The sequence below is a fragment of the Molothrus ater genome, chromosome 8 (genome assembly GCF_012460135.2).
Source record: "Molothrus ater isolate BHLD 08-10-18 breed brown headed cowbird chromosome 8, BPBGC_Mater_1.1, whole genome shotgun sequence".
NCBI lineage: Eukaryota > Metazoa > Chordata > Aves > Passeriformes > Icteridae > Molothrus > Molothrus ater.
In genome coordinates, this window is record NC_050485.2 from 32,736,489 (window position 1) to 32,757,645 (window position 21,157).

Sequence of the window (21,157 nt, forward strand, 5' to 3'; positions counted from 1 at the left end):
AGGTCCCTTCCAGCCCAAACCATTCAGTGATTCATGAACTCCAGGATTTTCTGGTTCAACTAATATTGAAAATCTCTGGTTGCACCTCAGGCAGGACTTCCCAAGCATGAAGAAGACAGAGCTCTAAGTGTGATACCCTAGAAAAAAATATTGAAGAGAAAATCACTCCTGCTTCAACCCATGTTCCCTAACTAATATATTTGATTATTTTCAATATTGCTGTAAAGCTGCCTCCCGAGATCCATCAGGAAAATGATGAAGGATCCCACACTGTGCTTGCAGCCACCTTCCCAGAGCAGCATTTTCTGCTGGACAGTTTAACAGGAATGGGGTGACACAGGGTCCAGCAGCATCTCCTGGCCTGACATCTCCTCTCTGAGCCACCTGCAAGGCTGCTCACTCAGCTGGGGAAAAAAAAAACATCCCAAACCCCCCGAGAAACCTCAGTCTCTTTATCCAACTTCTCAGAAAAAAAGATTTTAGAGATGCCACACAATACAGCCCTTTTTAGCTATCTGTGCCCTCGAGCCATGCATTAATGCAGCTGAGGCTAAACTGGATTGAGGGAATTTTAAATTGGTCTGCTGGATGATGTAGAAGGCTATCAAAAATTAAAAAAAAAACAACAAAAAACCAACAAACCAAAAACCCACTCAAAAATGAAAAAAGAAAACAACACAAAACTGAATTGTAGGCTGGAGATTTCATGAGGTCAGGGTGAGCACACAAAACCTCTCGCTGGAAAGCTCATTAGTAATAATGTCTTATCTCTTGCAACAGAGAAATTACCTTAATTAATAACAATACACTGATTATTTACAAACTCAGGCATCTTAGAATATTATCATTTAATCAGTTTTTTAGACTGAGGACAAAGAAGTGCTATTCAGAGCAGGGAACTCTGTATATGAAACTCACCCTTCTGACTTTGCAGAGCCCCCCTCATCAATAACTCCTGTGCTGGGGGCACCCTCAAGGTGCCAAGGGCCTTGTGGCTATTTCAGGAAGAAATGAGAGTGTTACCAAGGGTATGGAGATTTTGCACAAAATGAGGTTAAATGCAGAAATTTTCTAGAATTTCATTGAATCATGGAGTCAATTAGGTTAGAAAAGACCCTGAAAATCATCGAGTCCAACATTTCCCAGAAATGCCAAGGCCACCACTAATCCATGTCCCCAAGTGCCACATCCACATGGCTCTTAAACCTCCCCAGGGCTGGGGACTCCACCACTGCCCTTTGGTACACAGATGTCATGTTCCTATGAGTAAAATTCAAGCCAGAAAAAAAAGTCTTTTGTAATTCAGGGCTATTAAATCTTTCTTGAAACGTTCAAATCAAATGAAACCAAATGAGATTTTTTGTTTTGTAAGTTGCTTTCAAATTCAGTTCTTTCAAATATCTGCTGAACCTGTTGAAAATTAAATTTATTTTATTTTTAATGCAATGTGCAGTTGTGGAGATCTGAGGAAAAGCATGTGATCCCAGAAGCACGTGGGGTTTTTCCTAACTACAGAAGTTGCTCTAATAAAGGATATTATCTCCCCCTGGAAAGCTTCAGTTTTCCAAGCTGAATAAAGATAACAAAAAGTTCAATGATTAACTTTCCCATTCACTACTTTCCCTCTTTATCAGCCTTTTCCTGGCCACTAGCATTCCTGCCTGGCTGCAAAACATGGGCTGCAGCTCTGGACAAGAGCCTGAGGACCCAAAAGGGCTGGAACCGGCCAAAACTCTCCCAAAAATTCTCAAATGGCATCTGGGATGTGATTTCTCTTGGTACAGTAAGGAGTAAGGACCCAGGAGGAAGCTGAGGTGCTTCTGCCACCCCACCTCACCTTCTCAGTGTTCCCAAAGTTTGGGAGGCTGAAGCAAACCCCTCCAGATCTGCCAGCCAGGCTGTCCTGGGATCTGCATGCACTGGCAATGGCTGAGAACATACCAAACATTTTTCCTTCTCCCTGACCCTAAAAGGTTCTGTGGATTAGTGATAATCCCCAGCCACACACTTCACATCTTAAATTAAAATGGGGGAACTTGGGCAATGCTGACTGAAAACGGTCACCAACGTTGTGACACCGAAGTGCCCCTTCACCCTGTGACCTTCCCTGTGGCAGCACAAGTGATGCTCACCCCACCAAGGGCTTTCCTCTGCACCCAGGGTGGGCTGGAGTCAAAGCAAGGTTAAACTCTCACCATTTTGTAAATCCTGCCCCTGAAGCTGCTCCATCTCCTCCTCTCCCAGCCCAGCCACAGGGCTCTCAGCCCGGTCAGCTGCACATCACTGCCTTCTGGTTTATGGAAAACCATGCTCAATGTCCAAATATTGCACAGATCCTTGAGTAATAGAGCTTATACCCTCCCTAATTTATCATCAGTGTTTAAAATAGCATCACTAATAAGTCATTGTAGTTGAAACATTTGTCTTAAACCAGAGCTATTTAAATGATGATAATCTAGAAAAATCTTTGCTAATCTGCTCCATCTTTGAGCAAAAGAAACACACACTCCCTGGCTTTCATACTAAAACAAAAATGAGCATTGGCAGAGCAAGCAAAATCATCTACAAACACAAATCAACCTTTTCTCCTTGTGAGCCAGAGTAGCCCAAGGGATAACGGCACGATCACGCTCCTGATGGATTTATACAGCACATTTCATCTTCATTAATCCAGATAACTCACTGGCACATTCTTATTTTTCAATTCCAAAGAATGATGAGCTACTCCTGTGCTACAGCAGCTCAACACCCACCTCTCCCCAAGCACTTGGGGCTGACCACCACCCTCCTGGAGCTCCAGGGGTGTCTCCTGCCCTCCCACTCCCTTGGGAAGTTTGTCCCAGCTCCAGGCTGTGGCCCAGGAGCCCTCAAAGCCCACCACGCTCCTCTAGGCACAGAAAGGGGCTTTAAGGACCTCCTGAAGCAGCCCTGCCCTTGTCCCCCATGGCTTTTCTCATGGGGGTAACCTCAGCAACGTATCAAGAGTCAAAGGAGACAGATCAGGATGCTCCACAAAGAATTCCTGCACAGATCAGTATTTTCTCTCTGTTTTTCATGAGCTGGTGTTTTGGCCGACAACATTCATATTTAAGGGGGCTGATTTTCTTGTGCATGCCAAGGATTGCTACAGTGCAGCTCCCACAGCTGCTGGGAGGCATTTCCTGCAGGCATCCTCAGCGCACTGAGAGACAAATAAAATCCAAACTGTAGAGAAACTGACTGCTCTTGAAACCACGTTAACTCTAATGGGCTGAAAATGTCTTCATTTTTATGTCTCTTCACTATCACAGTGCTGATGCAGGTAAGCACAGGATATAGGTTTATCTAATAATGTATACCCAAGACAGTGAAAAATATTTCACATTTGCCTACAGTTATAAAACTGTAAATCACACTGAACAATATCACTGCAGTAAGCTCTTTTCCTCCAACCATTTTCTATATTTTATTGATTCAATAAAACCCATCACCTATCAACCCAAGAGCTGTAGTTATTCACCGTATGGTGAGTCTCAATTAATTTATTCAGTCTTAAAACTGTGCCATGAACCCACCACAGTGAGGTATGGCAAAATGAACTGATCAGGTTTAATTTCTTTGTTGGGAATAAGATTGGGGAAGGTAGGGAAAGGGGTCTTGCACTGAAATTTCAAAAAGTTGACAAAATTTCCTGCCTTTCAGCAGAAGGCAGTTGGCAAAGAAGGATTCTGATGCATCCCACCCCTGTCTAGAAGTTTATACACTTGATTAGATCATACAGATTACAAAACAAACCAAATCAAACTGAGTGTGTTGAGAAAACTCCCGTGATCTTGAAACAAGAGGCTCCTGCAGCAACAACAATCCTGCATTGTGCCTCTGTGTGAGGGGGACCCAAAGCCCCCCCAAGGCTGCCACTGACACACAACCACCCTGCTGGCTGTAATCAACAGGTTCAGGAGACGTGGCAAAGAGGGGAAGTAAGACATGGTGCTCATCAAGACACCCAGCCAAATGAGCATTTTACAGTTTCACACAGTTTGCACCGTTCATTCCACAAATACCCAAGAGATAATTGTACAGCACTCAGTGTAATCTATTCCTCTAATTAATACCTTTGGTAATACAAAGAAAAAGCCAGTATTGTGAAAAAACCCCAGAGCACGTGGCCAGCTGACTTTCCCAAGCATACTTAGGAATACAGTGCTGGCCTTTTAATTACCATCAAACCTCTTTCTATTTGGTAGCATTACTTTTAGCAAGGGTTTTCCCACATCTCTCCCTGATTCTCAGCCCAACATGAGTCACCTTCCTTGACCTGCTGTCCTCTCTGCAAGCAGGTAACATTTGTCTGCCTGAAGCCCTCATCCTTTGGAAGGAAAAAGGAAGGGGATTCTTGTGCAGAAACTTACTAGAAGTTGCTCTCAACGTAAAATCAGGATTCTAGAATGGTTTAGGTTGGAAGGTCCATCCCCTTAAAGTCCATCTTCCACTGTCCCAGGGGGGCTCCAAGCCCCAACCTGGCCTTGGGCACTGCCAGGGATTCAGGGGCAGTGGATCTGCTCTGGGCACCTGTGCCAGGGCCTGCCCACCCTCACAGGGAACAATTTCTTCCCAATACCTAATCAAAACTGACTTCACTTCACTTTAAAAACCAACAGAGAGATCCCCCATAAAAAGAGACTTAGATTTGACACAGGGTGTGGAAATGACTCCCTGAGTTTACCAAAATAAGCTATTTTGCTGCTCCTCAGAAGCAGCAGACTTTGAGAGAGGTCCAGCTCCATCTCAGAGCCTTGCTCAAGGTCTTGCCAACTGACATTGAAGGGTTTCATGACTTCTTTTTTGTTTTGTATGTAATGTAAAGGCCGCAATCCTTGAAGAACTCCTCTTCCAGCTCTCACAGAATGAACAGGATGGATCAGCACCAAGTGCAGCCATGCTGTCCTCTCTGGGGCCCTGCAGGAGGTGTGGGTGAGGATGCAGCACAGACACCCAGGCAGCAACACATCTCACCCTCCTCTGCCTGATTTCAAGCAATCAACTTGTGGCTGTTCTGCTGTTTCTGCCCCTGTCAGGCACAAAAACAAAATCCCAGTTGCTGCTTCCTTGAGATTCACATGAGGAGTGCCTGGACTCAATGGGTTCAGTGTGGGGATCATTCAAACCAGCTGCAGCCACTAAAAGAATCCACTCTTCATTCCTGTGACCAGGCTTGCTAGAAAGTAGGGAGCAAATGTTCCACCCTAAATACTTTTGGTCTGAGCACAGAGAAGCTATTGGCAACAACAACATTGAGAGAAAGAATTTCTCAGCATCAGGTTCAGATGCCTTGCAAATGTATCTTGTATCCTCTACCCCAAACTGTATTTCTTTCTGCCTGTAACAGACTACAAGCTTTAATCAGCTCTGGCAGATTGCTGAGTGTCTTTATTTTGGCTAGTAGAGAGCTCCCTTCCATAAGGGACCTATCTGGGATGGAAAGCACACTGACTGGGATGGAGAGCCCAACCCCAGCTGAGCACCAGGCCACCGTGGCCTCCACTGTGAAGCCAAGTTGTGCAGGAGCCACAGAATCACAAAATGGCTTGGACTGGAAGGGACTTGATTGCTCATCCAGCTCCAACACCCCGAGGGACACCTTCCTCTAGCTCCAAGCCCTGTCCAGCCTGGCTTTGAACACTTACAAGGATGGAGCAGCCACAGCTTCCTCACCATCCTCACAGTAATGAATTTCTCCCCAATATTTAACCTAAACCCAGCATCTTTCAGTTCAGCAGTTCCCTCTGAGTTACCAACCAGGCCAGATCTGAGCATTTTCTCTGGGCTCACTGGAAAGAGCAGCCCTGACATGGTGCATATGTTCTGAATTTGATGCACTTCACAAACAAAATGAGAAAAGAAGTTATTGTGCTGCACTGTGAAATACCAAAAGCACTGAACTGTGCTGCATTAACGTGGCATTGTCTCCAGGACCCTTGTCCAACTCCAGGCTGACAGGAGGAGCTGGCACACAGACACTGAGAAGTGCCCAAATCCTCTCCTCACACCCCCAGGTAGTTTTGCACAGCACAAGAACACACAGGGATGTGTGCACATGAATCCTCTCCATCCAGTTATCAGCACAGCCTGAACAGGAGACAATGCTCATTAACAAAAGATACAAGGGAGGATAACAACTAGAAGATAAAGATTTGCATTTATTAATGTCACAATATAAAGGAAATGATAAACCCCTGCAAGCCAATTTTCTAATTTGGTCCTAATCCCACTGGGCGTGGCTGTGTCAGCCCTGGCTGCCTCTCTGTCTGTCCCACTCTCCTTTCCATCAGTCAGGACAAGCCTTTTCCCAAATCACAACAGCTGGCTGGAGCAACCCTCCACATCCTCCTTCTCACTACAACTTTCCCTTGGAGCATGATGACTTTTAAATCCTTTTAGGCTCAAAGCCCAGTAAGCAGTAAAGCCCAGCACAAAGTGATATTTATTTCTTGTAACTATGTTTTTATATATGAATCCAATAGAAAAATAACCCAGCAGAATTTGTCATAGTCAGAGGTGGATTTGAAGCTCTTATGAAGTGAACGTGCTGCCCATGAGGCGCTTGGTGCCTGGTTCTTACAGAGTTAAGGGGAGGAGCCTGCCCTGAGCCACAACTTCTGACCTCCTCCAGCTGTAGTAAGGAGTGACTTCAAATCTTTTGGGGAGCTGGAAACTTTGGTATGGACAAAGAACTCAAATGAACAGCGACAATGGCTGCAGAGTGATTTCCTTAATTAGAAAATTGGCTGTGGTCCTAAGGAGGAGGAAAACAATGCTACAGACTGCCAAGGCAAAGAGCAAGTAAAAACTGTAGCACATGTAGCTCTGGAGGAAACACAAACGGGCTCTATCAGCCCCCCAGATCCTCCAAAACCATTTGTATTTATTAGGCTGAAAATCAAGCACAGTCCTGCTTGAATCAGACCAACACAGGCTTGTGATTATCACTTGGTCTTAATTAATTCATTTTGACACGGCTCAAAACACTCTCCAGGCGATTTAAGACACTGTAAAAAATAAAGAACTGACAGTTTTTGACCTCAAGATGTCAAATACAGAACTGCTGTCTAGTTGTGACGAGCTGTCACTCTATCCCCTGGACATCCCCACTGTGGCTCTGCATTTCACAGGGTGGGCTGCAACCACCCAGCGTGGTCCATGAGAGGACTGGCACGTTCTGAGAGCATCAGGCAGCCCATCCTCAACAGCATCTGAGAATCCCTGTCAGCACAGCAGCAGTGCTGGGTGGTCTCCTCAGCCTCTGCCCTGCTTGGTGATGGAAAAAAATAACCAGGAAGGCTGTGTAGCTTTTTTAAACAGCAGACAAAGCACAACAAACTCTCTAAGAATAGACATTTCAGAGTGTGTGTGTCTCTCAAATCAGGGACAGAAAGACTGCAAAGAAAAGGCAAGAAAGCCACAGGTAGAGAAACTGCAGCTTTTCCCCGTGCTGGTCACATGTGATCTGTCAATCTGACCTGTGCACCTGACACCTGTGATCAGAAAGAAGCTGATACCTGTGGTGCTGAGACAACTGAACATCCCTCAATGGAAATTCCAATGCCTGGTGCCAAAGCAGCTCCCGGGGAAGAGGCAGCATCTGGGGAGACTGGGAAGGCAAAGGGAGAAGAAAAGACTCCTTGGCTGCAGCAGGAAACCACCATGCTGATGCCTCTCCTCAGCACAGGACTCTGGCTCAAGTGAGCGTGGGGGGTTTGGGTTTTCCTGCTCCAAACCAGCCACAGAATGAAACAAAACATGAGTGTCAGATGTGAGGAAGGCTGAGGAGCTGCAGAGAGGTGACCACAGAGCAATGGCTGCAGTAAGGATGAGTTTTCTGAGTATGGCTCCAAAAGGAAGCCTCAGCACACCCTCGCTGTGCACTTCCAGGCAGGAAATGAAAAAGAGTCATCCCAAACTTGACAGGAGACTGGATATCACTCCAGGAGAACTCCATAATTGCCTTACACTGACACCCAGGAGCTCCATGTGGCTTAATGCAAAGCATCAAAGCACAGGTCACACAGTGTTAACAAGAAAATGAATCTTAAAGCGAAATCTTGGAATCGAGAGGTTTTTAGAAAAGAATTTTTACTTGCTCGTTTGCCAAATTCTGATTAAAACTCTTTGCTCAGACCCCAAGGGCTCATGACCCACTTACCAAGCATGGCACTGCTGTATTTGGATGGACTTGAATCAGAGTATTTCTAACTCCACAAAGGGTAGGAGCTGGAGGCAAACAAACAAAGCATGTAACCGTGCCAGCTTGAGAGGGGAAGTGTACCAAAAACTTGGATCACAAACATTTTGTGACTGTTACCAGCACCATTCTTCCCAAGCATGGAATACTTTCCTAGAAACTGGCTACCTTTAGGGCACCCTCTGTCCTGCTGCAGTATTTTGGTTGGATTACTGTTGCTGATTCCAGTATTCTCCTCTTTGTTCTCCTCCCCTACCTTCTTCCTTCCCCTCCCACTTCTCCAGATGTGTTTGTGCTGGAGGAAAGCTGCTCCCCTTGACTCAGTGGGGCAGTTTCCAGCCCTGCCTACTCTCAGCACTGTGTGCAGCCTGGGTTTTCCAGCATCCCTCAGTATGTGCTTCTTCAAAGAGCAGTGGGGCTCCAAGTGCCTTATGAACACATTAAACAAATAGGTAAGAGACATACTAAGCCAGTGTACCTAAGAACTTCCCAGAGTGGAAGTAAAGGAAATGGTCCAGAGTAAGGCCAGGTTCTCCCAGGCAGCATCACATGGAGGAATCCTGTCCTCTTGGCACCTGGCATAGGAGATCAATGATCAAACCAAAACCACCAAAAGCTGGGTGGGAATTGCATTGCTAACTCTGGTCTTCTTGAGTCCAGCTCAGAGCAAAGCTCAGTTTCAGAGCTAAGCACAAGTTACAAGATGTATTTACCACCAACTTTGCAAACTTCCTCCTAGAAGGACAAAGCAGGGTCTGCCCTGGATTTCCCTTACAAACCCCCACAGCTGCAAATCCTTTACAAGGTGATTTTTACTCAGCAAAGCACCTGTTTTTCACCCTGAGCACTGTCTCCCCTCTGACAAATATTTCTGTTTACAGTCTGGAACTTTGTCATATTGAGCTGTGACCAATTTCATTATCTCCACACACTCCTGTTGTGTCAATATTACATGATTGCCATTTCTCTTTCTCCTCCTGAACTGCCACCATGATTAACACTGCTGTTTGTGTTCACAAGTGACCTCCTTTGCTTTACCGTGGCCCACAGCGTCACAAATCCTAAAATTATCCCAAAATACTGACAGACAGGCCAGTTCTGACATCTGCTAGCTCCAAGGATCTTCAAACCCCTCTGTCAAACATCCAGCTTTGCCCTTCCCACAGAACCCCTCTCCAGGGAAGCACCACTGGTCCCTTTCTGCTTTAATCACTTCCAACTCTGAAGCACTTTTGTGTTTCAGAGGCCCTGGGTACTCCTTCCATCCACCTTCCAGCTCTCTGCACACTTTCAGAGTTCCACATCAATGCTCCAGACTTTGTGTAGATCAATCAAGTTTGAAGTCTCACTTTTTGCTACCACTCAGCTGTGCCTGGTGAAGCACTTATGGCAACCATTTAGAATGGCTGAAAAGCCACAATAATTTATCAATTAATTTTGCACCCTCTCTACAGCAAAGCACAATGGGTCCATATCTATGAATAATTTTCATTTCCTGAGTTTGGTTTTTTTTTTTCTTGAGAGCATTGCACTGAGCTAGTTGGGTTAGATGATGAATAGGAGCAAAAGCCAGCCTGACACCAGAGTTTTAGGCTGAACAAACCAAAACTGGGGTAAGCTGCCTAATCAGAATGAGAACAGGGATATGATGGTTTTACATAAAAAATGTCAGAAATTAAGAAAAAACAAACATTCAACATACAAAATGTAGCCTCTTATAAATGGCAAATGGCCAAAGCAGAACAACAGTGGTTAACACACAGCCAGTACTGCACCTCAAAGGCCACACAAAAATAACCTAAAACTGAATAGCCAGCAGCAAACAAAATAGCCAGCATCAGTGATGACTGGTAACACATCCAAAAGCAATTTGAGCTTTAATAATTCAACACAATTTAATTTGCTGGTGGTAGGAAAGGTGGAATTTGCTTTTTTCCGAAGGATGACGTGGATGGATATCCTATCTCTGTAAGGTACACCCCAATTTGTGGTAAGTGCTGGGCATGAGGCCAAACACACAGAACACACACACAGAACACACAGAACACACACACAAAGCCTTGGTGTTCTCTGGATCAGGTCCACAAACCACAGAAACCAAGATCAAACACGAAATTCTCTGACAAATTTAACATTTGAAACCATGCAACATCACCTATATTTATTTTACCCAGAAGACCTGACTAGAATTTTGTTTCAGAAATCCTCAAACTTGCAAGAGTTTGGTGGAATTCCTTTTCATGCCTTGCTTCAGCCTGTTAGTATCAGTCCCAGTGCTAATGACTCAACTTGTGAATGTACAGAGGGAAAACAGAGCTTCATGAAATATTGATACACCCTTGGAAATTTGACAATTATCTCCAGAGCTCCTTGGTAAAACCTGAAAGCAAATAAATAGCAAACATTTCCTGCACTCATTAAAACACTGAAAAATAGAGGAAGAAACCTACTCATTATCCATTTGACAAATTTACCCTATTATTTTTAATAATGCACAGGCTTCCAATGCATGAAACCTACAGCTTCTCCTGCTTAAGAAACCATTGGGTTTGTAGATCTAATTTTAAGAAATGCAATAAAAGTCAGTGATGTAGAGCTGGCTCCTTTTGCAGGAGAGAGTAAAAATCCTTCTCCTATTGAAATGAATGACAAAATCACAATTTTTCAAGTGAACTTGACTCACTGCCCCGCTTTGGAAACTGCTCCTCCGGAAAGATATTGTACAAAAATTACAAATAATCACTTTGTTGGCATTTTTCATGCAAGCTTCAGGAACAGAAAACTGGAGTGAAAAAGAACTGATGAGCCAGAGCGTGGGGCTGCTGGTCCATGGGATGTACCTCTGTATCTTGCTTATCTCACAGCAGGGAGATGATCCCCTGGCTCTCCCTCTGGCCAGAGCATGGTATGGGAGATGCCACGCTGCTCCAAGGGAGCCTGGGCTTTTAGGGTGAGCAGCAAGTACAGAAAGCACCGTCCCTGCTGAATAAAGATGAGCTCCAAGGGGAAAAATTCCACTGCAGAACGTGACAGGTTGTTTGGCACTGCCATGATGTTATTAGTTATTGGTAATCCTGGGTTTGGGACCTTTTAGCCCTGACTGCAGATGAAACAAGATCACATTCTCTGCAGACAAGAACGAAATGGAAATTTAAGACTCTTAAGCCGAATGTTTCAGCTGGTAAGATAACAGCTCCCACTTTTATGCAGGTCTACTCAACACGAGGAAGAATTCAAAGATGTTCAAATAAGAGAGATTACAGGAACTGCTGGCCAGGTGGGATAACTAAAGTGACATTTAAGCATTCTTGATTATTTCAGTGTCCCAGCAGGATGGTCTAGATACTGAGAAGCTCTCTGCTGTCCACACTGAATCCTCTCTTTTATCCTTCACAATATTAATCAAGATTCCTTGCATTGACAAAACAAAATACATGCACCTGCATGAACTACTGTACTTTTTCAATATTCATTTAAACCTTTCTAACAAAACACTCAGAAGATGGCAGAGAACAAAACAAATGTGTGTGACATGTCCATTCCTGGGTATTTTCCCTCTGCATGTAACAGTGAGAGAATTCAATAAGAGACTGTGCCATCCTAAGAAAAGGCTGATAATCTATAGGGTCAGTAAGGGAATGTGTAGGAGGCAGCTCAGGGATTTGCAGTGTTTAGCACAAGTGTCAGGAAACGTGTTAAGGTTAAGAAGACCAGCAGGAAGTCAGGTGGGTATTGCCAGGTTCCTGCATCCCACCCCCTACTCCTCCTGATGCTCCCTGGGTGGAGGGAACCCACCTGGAGGTACCACCTTCACATCTGGGAAATACATGCCAAATGTTTCCATGACACCTCAGTTCTGATCCTCTTTTTCTGACTTTTTAGATGGAAAGTATATCCTAAATTATTTCTCTTCACTGTGTTTGCTGTCTAAACAAAGTCCTGTCTGCCTGTCTGCTTGCCAGCTAGGAAATAATAAATTGCTTGATAACCAAAACAAGACACTTCTGGCAAATAATGAAGACTGCAGAAGCACTGATTCAAATGGATAATGACTGAGACACTGATTATATTTTTGAGATTTTTTTTCTCCTCATTTCAATATCTATACATATCTCCATACATAAATAAAACATGAGAATGGCATCTTGGCTGTTCACACCAGTATTTACCAAGGATCTCCACCAGCAGATAAGCCCTGCTGGTTTCCTTCTTATTGTGACAAGCTGCTCATGTCTCAGATTGCAGAGCCTAAACCACCCTTTTCCCAGGGACAGTGATGCTTTTGGGAACTACAGGAAGAGCCCTGTGGTGTCACTTCTCCCAGCCTCTCCTTGCCTGACACTGCTTTCATTTACAAGATGAGGCAAGAGCCTGTGATCTCCCTTGGCCACACAAGATTTTTTGGATGAGATTCTGGGAGGGAATGCTGCAGGTGGGAAAGGACCAAAATCCTTCACTCCCAACCCCACTGCTGGAGTGGCTGTTCCATTGTGGAGCACAGCTCACGCACCTGGGGGCCATGCTGCAGACAATTAAAAAAAAAGATTTTATGCCTGGGAAATGAGTTTAGATAGGGCTTCCAAACTGCCAAAGAACTGGAGCCAGCAGGCTGGGGGATGAGAGGCAGCAGCCCCAGAGCTGAGGGGGTTCCCTGCTGAGGGCCAGGGCAGGGGCTGTGCCACACGACCCACGTTAAGCCGATTGCTGGCCGGACACCCCCTGCACCGGGGGAGGAAGGAGAGTTGGGCACTAATCTGCTCCATCTGCTCTGGGGCAGCTAATTGGATTGAGGGTGCAGAAGGCAAGACCCTGGCCACAGCACTGGGCACTCAGAGCCTCCTGTTTCCCTGAACAAAGCTGCTCCAGCACTGCTGCCCAGCACCTCTGCCCAAACCCTTCCTCAGGGCACGGCTGCTCCAACACCTCTGCCCAAACCCTTCCTCAGGGCATGGCTGCTCCAACACCTCTGCCCAACACCTCTGCCCAAACCCTTCCTCAGGGCTGCCCTGAGTGGGGCATGGCTGCTCCAACACCTCTGCCCAACACCTCTGCCCAAACCCTTCCTCAGGGCACGGCTGCTCCATCATGTCCCTACCAGAGGAGCAGAACCAGATATTGGAAACACAACCCATGTGAATCCCACTCTCAGAAGCAACTCTTCATCTTAAACAAAATCCTACCAACAGTAGACAAAAGAGATTAAAAATTAGGTTTTTTTACCAAAAGGCAGCAGAATGCTGTAAATATCAGGTTTTATTTAGGTGTAAAAGTCAAAAGCTCGCCTGCCACTTGCCATCTATAAACATTACTAATACCAGTCCTACGTCTGCAACATTTATTTTACATCAGGGGCTTAATGATGTTGGTCTTCTGCTTTTCAAGGATTCAGCTCAGCACCTACTTTGCTTTTAAAAATAACAGGCAATTCAGTTGTGCAGCATTTTCATTAAACTGGGCTGCAGTGTGATGATATGAGAATGACAAGGAGAAGAAATATAAAAAATGTTTAATACAATAATAATAAGAAACCTTTAAATTTTTTTTTCCCCTCTGTGAACACGAAGTTTGTAGCTATGGAAACTACTTATGAGAAGGCTAAAAAAATGTCAGCAAATATAGTCAGAGAATGATCTGGATATATGAAAGTCCTAACAATGCTGGAGAACCAGAGACACAGGGTGAAAGAAAAGTGTAAATTGAAGATGACAACACTTGTGCATCTGACAACACGTTCTCCTTCGACAGGCCAAATTCATTTTTATTGCCATGGCACTAAAGTCAATGAATTGCAACTGGAATGAGTTTGACACTTTATATTGCTTTTGATAAAACCATTATAAAAAGCGTATTTCAGCCTTTAAAGAAGTATTTTAAAAGCATACTCCCTGCCACCCATGAAGTGTATGTGCAGATTGGCCAAGACAGTCAGTATTATATCAAGATAGTCAGCAGCACATCTCCTGCACATTCTGTTCCTTAGCCATTCACCCTGCCCAAGGTTTTAAGATCCACACACTCATGTGCTCAGCAGAGGTTGGTGAGGGTCCTTCTGAGCCTTTCAAAGGCTTTCAGAAATTCACTGTGAGTTTTCCAGCTACTTCCCTTATCATTTTGCATATTAGTGTCTTGATGCTGTGACCATGGGGAGAGCAGACATGAGAAAGACCCACCTGCTTATTTCAACCTGTATTTTTGTATGGGAGTCATGATCCCAGTTAAAAACAGTACTCCATGTTTTTGTTAGTGAGGGCAGTGCAGGGTTTACCTGGACTAACACACCGGCTGGGAATGGCTCCAAGGACATGCTATGGTCTGTCAGGTCAATGTGCAAATGAAATCAGATTTATTCAGTGCACGGAGCTTCCCTTGGTGCTGTTTCAGTCCAGATTGTTAATTGAGAGACCTTACATGGATTCCATGCTGAGGTTTGTACAGAAAACACAAGGAAGAAAACCTGAAGTCGATTTCTGAGCTGTCCACTGTACTGGGCGAAGAATAAATCAGCAAATGCTCAGGAAATTTATATTCTGCAGGAAATATCCTGCTAAACTCTGCCCATAGAAAATGGTGGCAATTTAGCTTAAATTAATTAGGTTAAAAGAATTCATAGCTTACAAAAGTGGGCAAATGTCAGTCTTTTAATCATCTTTGATGCGCTGTTTTAACCATCCTTTACCAACCATCAAGGCTCTTGCTCCTCCTTGCTCCTCCCTATGTCCTTCCCTCTTTGGGGGTTGCCCATGTGCAGAGTTTCAGCCTACAACTATGTGTGGTTAACACAGTTTTTATCTGTCACAGGGGGGAAATACCAATAAAAGGCATCACAACGAGGTGTTAAAGAGTACAAGCAGAAGTGAGCTAATCACAGTGAAAGGCATTTCTAGCTGGGCTCTAAGCTGATAAAAGAGAGGATGAGTCCCCTTCACACTGGAGAGAACAACTTGTTCAAGGAGGGCAGCTGTCCTCAGCCTGGCTTTCCCTGCTCAGGAGAAGGTCAGGCTTTCAACCAAATCTTACAGCCAAGTAATTCTGCTCTTGCTCCCTGATGACACCCACCTGACTTTACAGGGCAGCCCTGCTCCTCATCCCTGTGGGAAGCATCTTCCCTTTTCTGATAATTCACTTTCACATCTTCATGTGCAAATGAGAGCTTGATAAACCACTCAAGACGCATATTTGCAATGAATCACCATTTCTCATTTAAACTCCCTAAGTCCAGCATCAGAAACAGAAATCTGGACTGGCCACTGAAATTCAGGCTAGCTACAAAAATACAAGACTTCTCATCTGCCAACTGCTTTACTACTAAAAAAATTGGGTTAAAAAAAAAGTAATCTAAGAAAAAATCCTAGCAAACATCATCAACTGAAGTTGCACAATTTGGAGGCGGAGCTGCAGCAATGTGATCAGTGACCGTGAGATATTGTTTGCCCTCACCAGCTTTGCTGACCTGGACTATTTATTTCCCTGCCCTCCCTCCCAGCTCAGCACGGGGCTGGCCACAAACCCTCTCTGGCTCAGCTCTCCTACTGACATGTGTCTGTCACCCAGACCTTGCAGGGCTCTCTTGCTGCTCACCACTGAGCTGCCTTGGTGTGCTCACTACTGCTGATCCTCTGATGGCCAGGCTGCAGGAGCACTCCCCCCAGCTATTCCTGACAAGGTCTCAGTGACATGGAGAGCAGCAGCTTTGCCAGAGGAGCTCCTGGCATGGGAAGCTGGCTCATCTCTGGAGACGTCACTCTACCACCACAGCAGAGGGTTCAAGGTGCTCATTCACCACCTCCTCTTCATACAACCCTCCAACTCCCAGGGAGGGCAATTTACCTAACTTATTCCTAATTATTTTAGGAAAAGCAAGCAGTTCCAGCCCTAAATCTCATTGCTCCTTTTCCCTTCTCTGACCACTCCAAAGCAAGAGGTGGCACGTGCCTGTATCCTTGCCCAGGACCCTGCCTCTAATACCAGGCAGGAGAAGACACCTCCCTCCGGCAAGCCCTCTGTCCAAACTCCAAAGTGAACAGTGCAGAATGCACTCAGAGTGTCAAACTCAACATAAAATGACAAATGGGGTATTTAGGAACAACTCATTGTAGAAAGACTACAATGCATAGTTCAACAAGACTTTAAAAAAGCTCAAAATGGTCTTGTTGAAGGTCTTATCCATAGAACAAGCTTCAAAACATGACTGGGCTGTAATGTGCACTTTATAACCCTCTGCTGGCTGGGCAGACATTAACTTACACTGACAGAAAATATTTGCAGCCATTTGGAGACAGAGTTTAATACTGAATTTCCTTTCACCTTCTAACTCGAATATCCACAGCCAAAGCTACAGCCAAGAGAAGGCTCATCACTCCTGAAAACACATCCTGGCTGGCAAATACAATTTTCCTGGATTTAGTCAAGTTTCTGCCATCCACTCAAAGCTTTACAACATCTTAACATATCTCTAACCTCAGCTTATCCCCTCGTGGGTAAGTGTGAACACTCCTGCTCAACACAGCTCAAACAACTACAAACCATCACACACTTCCCCATTTTTAATCTTTCCATGTGCCATGTGCCTTACCTTGGCTTCTACTTTTAAAATATAGTTTAACAGGAAGAAAACCTCTCAGGCTATATGGAAAGGAAAAAGGGGAAATAAATAAAAATGAAGACAATTTTACAGGTCCTACTTCAGCTAAACCTTTCAGGGCCTTCAATGAGAAGATAATCTTTCTGTGATTATGGCCAAACCCTCTCGTTGCTTGGCAACACATAATTAAGGAATATGTTTTCAGATCCGCTTTGCAAGCTGGCCATTATCAGATGAAATTACTGGAGCAACAAATGTCATCCTCATGCAAATGAGATGGTCGTGGGCAAAAGAAGAAAAAAAAAGAAAAAAAAAAAGAGGGTTGAGTAGCAAGAAAGAGCTCAACAGCACAGAAATGCTGCTGGCTTCCTCTTGCTGTGTACCAGTAATTCTGGTGAAGAGAAGGGATAATTTCAAGATTTTTAGAGAACGGGGTTTGCAGTTTATAAATGAGAGCCAGGGAAGGAGGGATCTGTTTCCCATGGTGGAGGAGATTGCTCCCAATCCCTGTGCTCTGAAGGTCCTTCAAGCCCAGAGCTGTCGCTGCGTCGGCATCGACCGCTCAATCAGACACAGTGCAAATAAATGAACATATTTGTGTTCCCCACATTATGCCAGTTCGTCTTCTTAGCTGCATTTATTTAAAAATACTGCCTGGATGTACTACTTTAGCATCTGATCCATGTCAACACAGAACATGTTGCCTAATATTGAAGCATTTTTTAGAAATCAATACATTACACCAACTACATAAAGGACTCATAAGCGTGAAAGGACCGGCATTTACTTCCTAGCTGTGTAATTACGGTATGGCAGGGAAAGGGGTGTGCCAAGTGTCTGCATTTTGACAACTTTATCATTTCCACTCACAAAATCATTCTTTATTTAGATTCCTGTGGAATGGCATCACCAGTTTGGCACTGTCTCGATGCCTATAAATGGTCTCCCTCTTATTAAGGCTTTGTGTGTGTGTGCTGGTACGGCAAATTGTTCGGGAATCGTTTGCATGGGAGTTCAGCTGCGCTGCCCAGGGAGGAAACTCCCTGCTCACAGAGTCATTACCAGCAAAAAAACATTACAAGGGGTGTCTTTCCACATTTTTTTTCAAACAGGTCAAGGCACAAATGAATGTATTTGATGAATTGCCTTGTATTTCTCCAGGTGATTTTGGGGGTTAGTTTCTATCAGGCTCTGAGTGCCACATCTCCAAAGTGGAGGAGCAGATCCTGCTAGGATTGTTCAGCTTTTCATCTGAGCAGCCAAGAGCCTGAGCATTTCTAGAAAAGGAAGGGAAGTCTAGGAGCCACCATTCATTTTTATTGTTCCAGTGCTTAATGACAGGCTTTTAGTTTTAAGCACAGCCCTATTACTTTAACAGCTCCATCGCTTCACTTAGAGGCATCTCGAGAAGGAAATCAAGGGGTTTATTTTGTATGCTTGATAAAACAGCAAATTAATAATAAGAAGCAAAGCCTTAGGTAATGACCAAAGGTAAGTCGATTCTCGAATAACACCATTAACTATCTGATGAATTTAGTCAAAACAATGCTAACCATTTCCTCACAGGGACACATTTGTGCCTGATAACAGCGGTAAAAAGTCAATCTGCAGCAAACCCTGTAGTCCTAATTGCTCAGCCAGCACAGTGTCTAATCTCCTGTTCTCGACAAACAACAGGAACGGCAAGATTAACCCTGGAAGCATTATTTGAGATGCCGCTCATGTTTAACTGAAGTTGGCTAAACAAATAAAATATTTGGAATTTAACCCACTGTGCAAGAATCAGCATCTTTAGCTCTGCACGGCCAGCACAGCCCTGCAAAGAAATCCCCTTCACCTCATTTTCTACGTAGGACAGTGTCTAATATTTAGGCATGAACCCCCATGACATTTGACTGTGGGTTTTTTGAGGGGTAAAACAAGCAACAACAAGGCGGTTCTAAACTACTCTATGGACTAAGCCCCTTCAGTAATTACTTGGTTCAGGCGACGCCATGGTGGAGACGATGACGGGGGGCCCCGTGCGCCTGCTGAGCTTCGGGTACGGGGAGAGCTGGGCAGGGAAGGTGGGTCCAGTGGGTGCCAGGCTGCTGTCCCCTGCTGTCCCCGGCCGGCGGAGGAGCTGGGGGCTGCTGTGGGGGCTGGGTGCCGGTGACGCCACCGCTGTCCGCTCCCTCTTCATCAGCTCCATGGGCACGGTGTAGGTGGTGGGATACGCCGTCTTGGGGCTGGCGTGCGGGTTGGCCGCCGTCATGGGCATGCCAACCGGAGCGGAGTAGGCAGAGGCAGGACGTGGGTGCGTGCTGCAAGGCAGGGGGGTGTTGTATCCTGAACCGGGGAGGAAGTGCGGCCCCTGAGGAGCCCCCGTTGGGGCTGGGTAGGTGGTGGTCTCCAGCAAGTGTTGGGTTGGAGCGCTGGATGGCCGGCGGTGTATCTCTACACCTCTTGGGGACAGCGGCTGCAGCGGTGGCGGGTGCTGCGAGGTGCCAGGGCCATCCACGGTGGGCACCCCGTATTCTGCCGGGAGCTCGCTGCGGTGGCTGAAGCTGTTGGAGCGGGTCCTGGGGCGCAGTGCCCCGCTCCTGCGCTCCTGTCTCTGCAGCTGCATCTCTGCCTTGTAGTTGTGGGCGATGCGGGACAGCACACGGGCCTGCCCCAGGTTGGGTGCCACCGACTTGATGTCGTTCTCCTCCATCATGGCCAGCAGGTTTGGGGAGTCGAAGCCCTGCTGCAGCAGGGCAGCAAAGGTGCTCTCCGAGACGCCCTCCGCACGCAGCAGTGCCACAAACTCGGGGTCAAAGCTCCTCTTGCCCTCTGGCCCAGGAAAGGCGGGGGGCACTGGCGGATGGGAAGGCGTCGCCACCGCCGCCTCGTAGCTGTCGTAGGGACCTTTGGCGCCGGTGCTCTCCCTGCCTGGCCCGTAGCTGCTGCCGGTGCTGGTGGTGGGATCCACCACCAGGCAGGTGGGGACGGCTTGCCTGGCCGCCACTGCCGCCTCAGGAGCCCTCTCTGCCCCGTCGCTGTAGCCTGGCCTGCTGGGGAATGCGGGTGGCTCTGCCGCGTACCGCGGGCCGGAGGGCTCCGTGCCGTACCACGCTGGGGACACATCTCTGCCACGCAGCCGCTGCCCATCCAGGGCGAGCTTGGGGTCTCTGTAGAGGCGGGTGGCATCGGGTGGGGCAGGTGGGCGCACGGCGCTCTGGTCCCAGGACAGCCGGCTGCCAGGCGCCCCATAGCTCGCCAGCGGCCTGCCCGCCACGTGCTCGCGGTAGCAGCGGGGGTCCTTGGGTGACCTCGCCGACAGCGACGGGTCGCTGTAGTAATCCTGGGGCGGCAGAGAGCCCCGGCCCTGCCATGGGCGCCGGCCGGTCGCAGTAGGTGAAGTCGGGGACAGAGCCCTTCCTCAGGGGCCCCGGCGCGAAGGTGGCATCCTGGTACGGGTACGCCTCTTGCTTCAGCTCCGCACCGCCCTGCAAGATGATATCATTTGCCCGCGATGGCTCGTACCAGCCGCCCTCACCGCCATAGGTCAGGGAGCTCCTCCGGCCCGGCGGCCTCTGGTACTCGAAGGCGTTCTCACTCTCCCAGTTCCCCTCATACCAGCCGGCAGCATCCCAGCTCTGCGAGCGGCCAATGTTGGGGTGCTTGCTGGGGATGGGCATCACCACGAGGCCGCTTGCTCCCGCAGGCACGGAGAAGAGGAGGTGCCTTCCTTCTCAGCGCTTCTCCAGCACGCATCCAAACCGGGCCGTGCTGCGCCAGAGCCCTCCTGGGCCTTCAGAAACCAGCGGCCGGTGGTTTTGCCTTTCCGAGTGTCACCTGAATTATTAATCCTGGGTAACCTTAGCAGGCAGAGCATGCGGCGGCCGGCGGAGGGGCTGCCCCTGGCCGTGCGCCGCAGCCACAGCGCGGGAGAGCGGCCGCGCTCAGCCCAGATGCTTTATCCTGTGCCGCTGGGGACGGCGAGAGCACATGGACAACTGGCCGAGCACTGTGTGGGGATTAGGAGCTAAATAAAACCACTAAAGCCCTCGCTCCATGTGACATCATTTTAGCCCGATGAAATCTCACGCACTGACCCAGCCAGCAACCTCAATGCAATTTTTCCCCCAGGGAATGATGATTTTTTTTTTTTTGCTTGTTTGTTTTTAACTTGTTTTTTTTTTTTAGCATGTGTTTCCTCTGTTTTGGTTGTCTCCCCCCTCACGTGCTGGGGGGAGGCTGTCCCAGCACCCAGCGGGGATGGGCAGCGGGATCACGGAACGTGCGCGGATCCGCTCGGCCCCACACAGGCGCATGTAAAAATAAAAAAGAAAGCTTCAGTGTCAGCTCAATCTTAATCCAACCTGATGAAA

At 46.8% G+C, this 21,157-nt stretch overlaps 1 protein-coding gene across 1 annotated transcript in view; it reads right to left on the minus strand.

Annotated features, from left to right (window-relative positions):
• CTBP2 (C-terminal binding protein 2) overlaps nucleotides 1-20,464 on the minus strand; it is a 39,882-nt gene extending 19,418 nt beyond the window's left edge. The window contains 2 exon segments of the mRNA XM_036385202.2: nucleotides 18,780-20,151; nucleotides 20,153-20,464. Of these exon segments, the coding sequence (XP_036241095.1) occupies nucleotides 18,780-20,151; nucleotides 20,153-20,464 (1,684 nt within the window).
• Nucleotides 20,465-21,157: the final 693 nt, after the last annotated feature.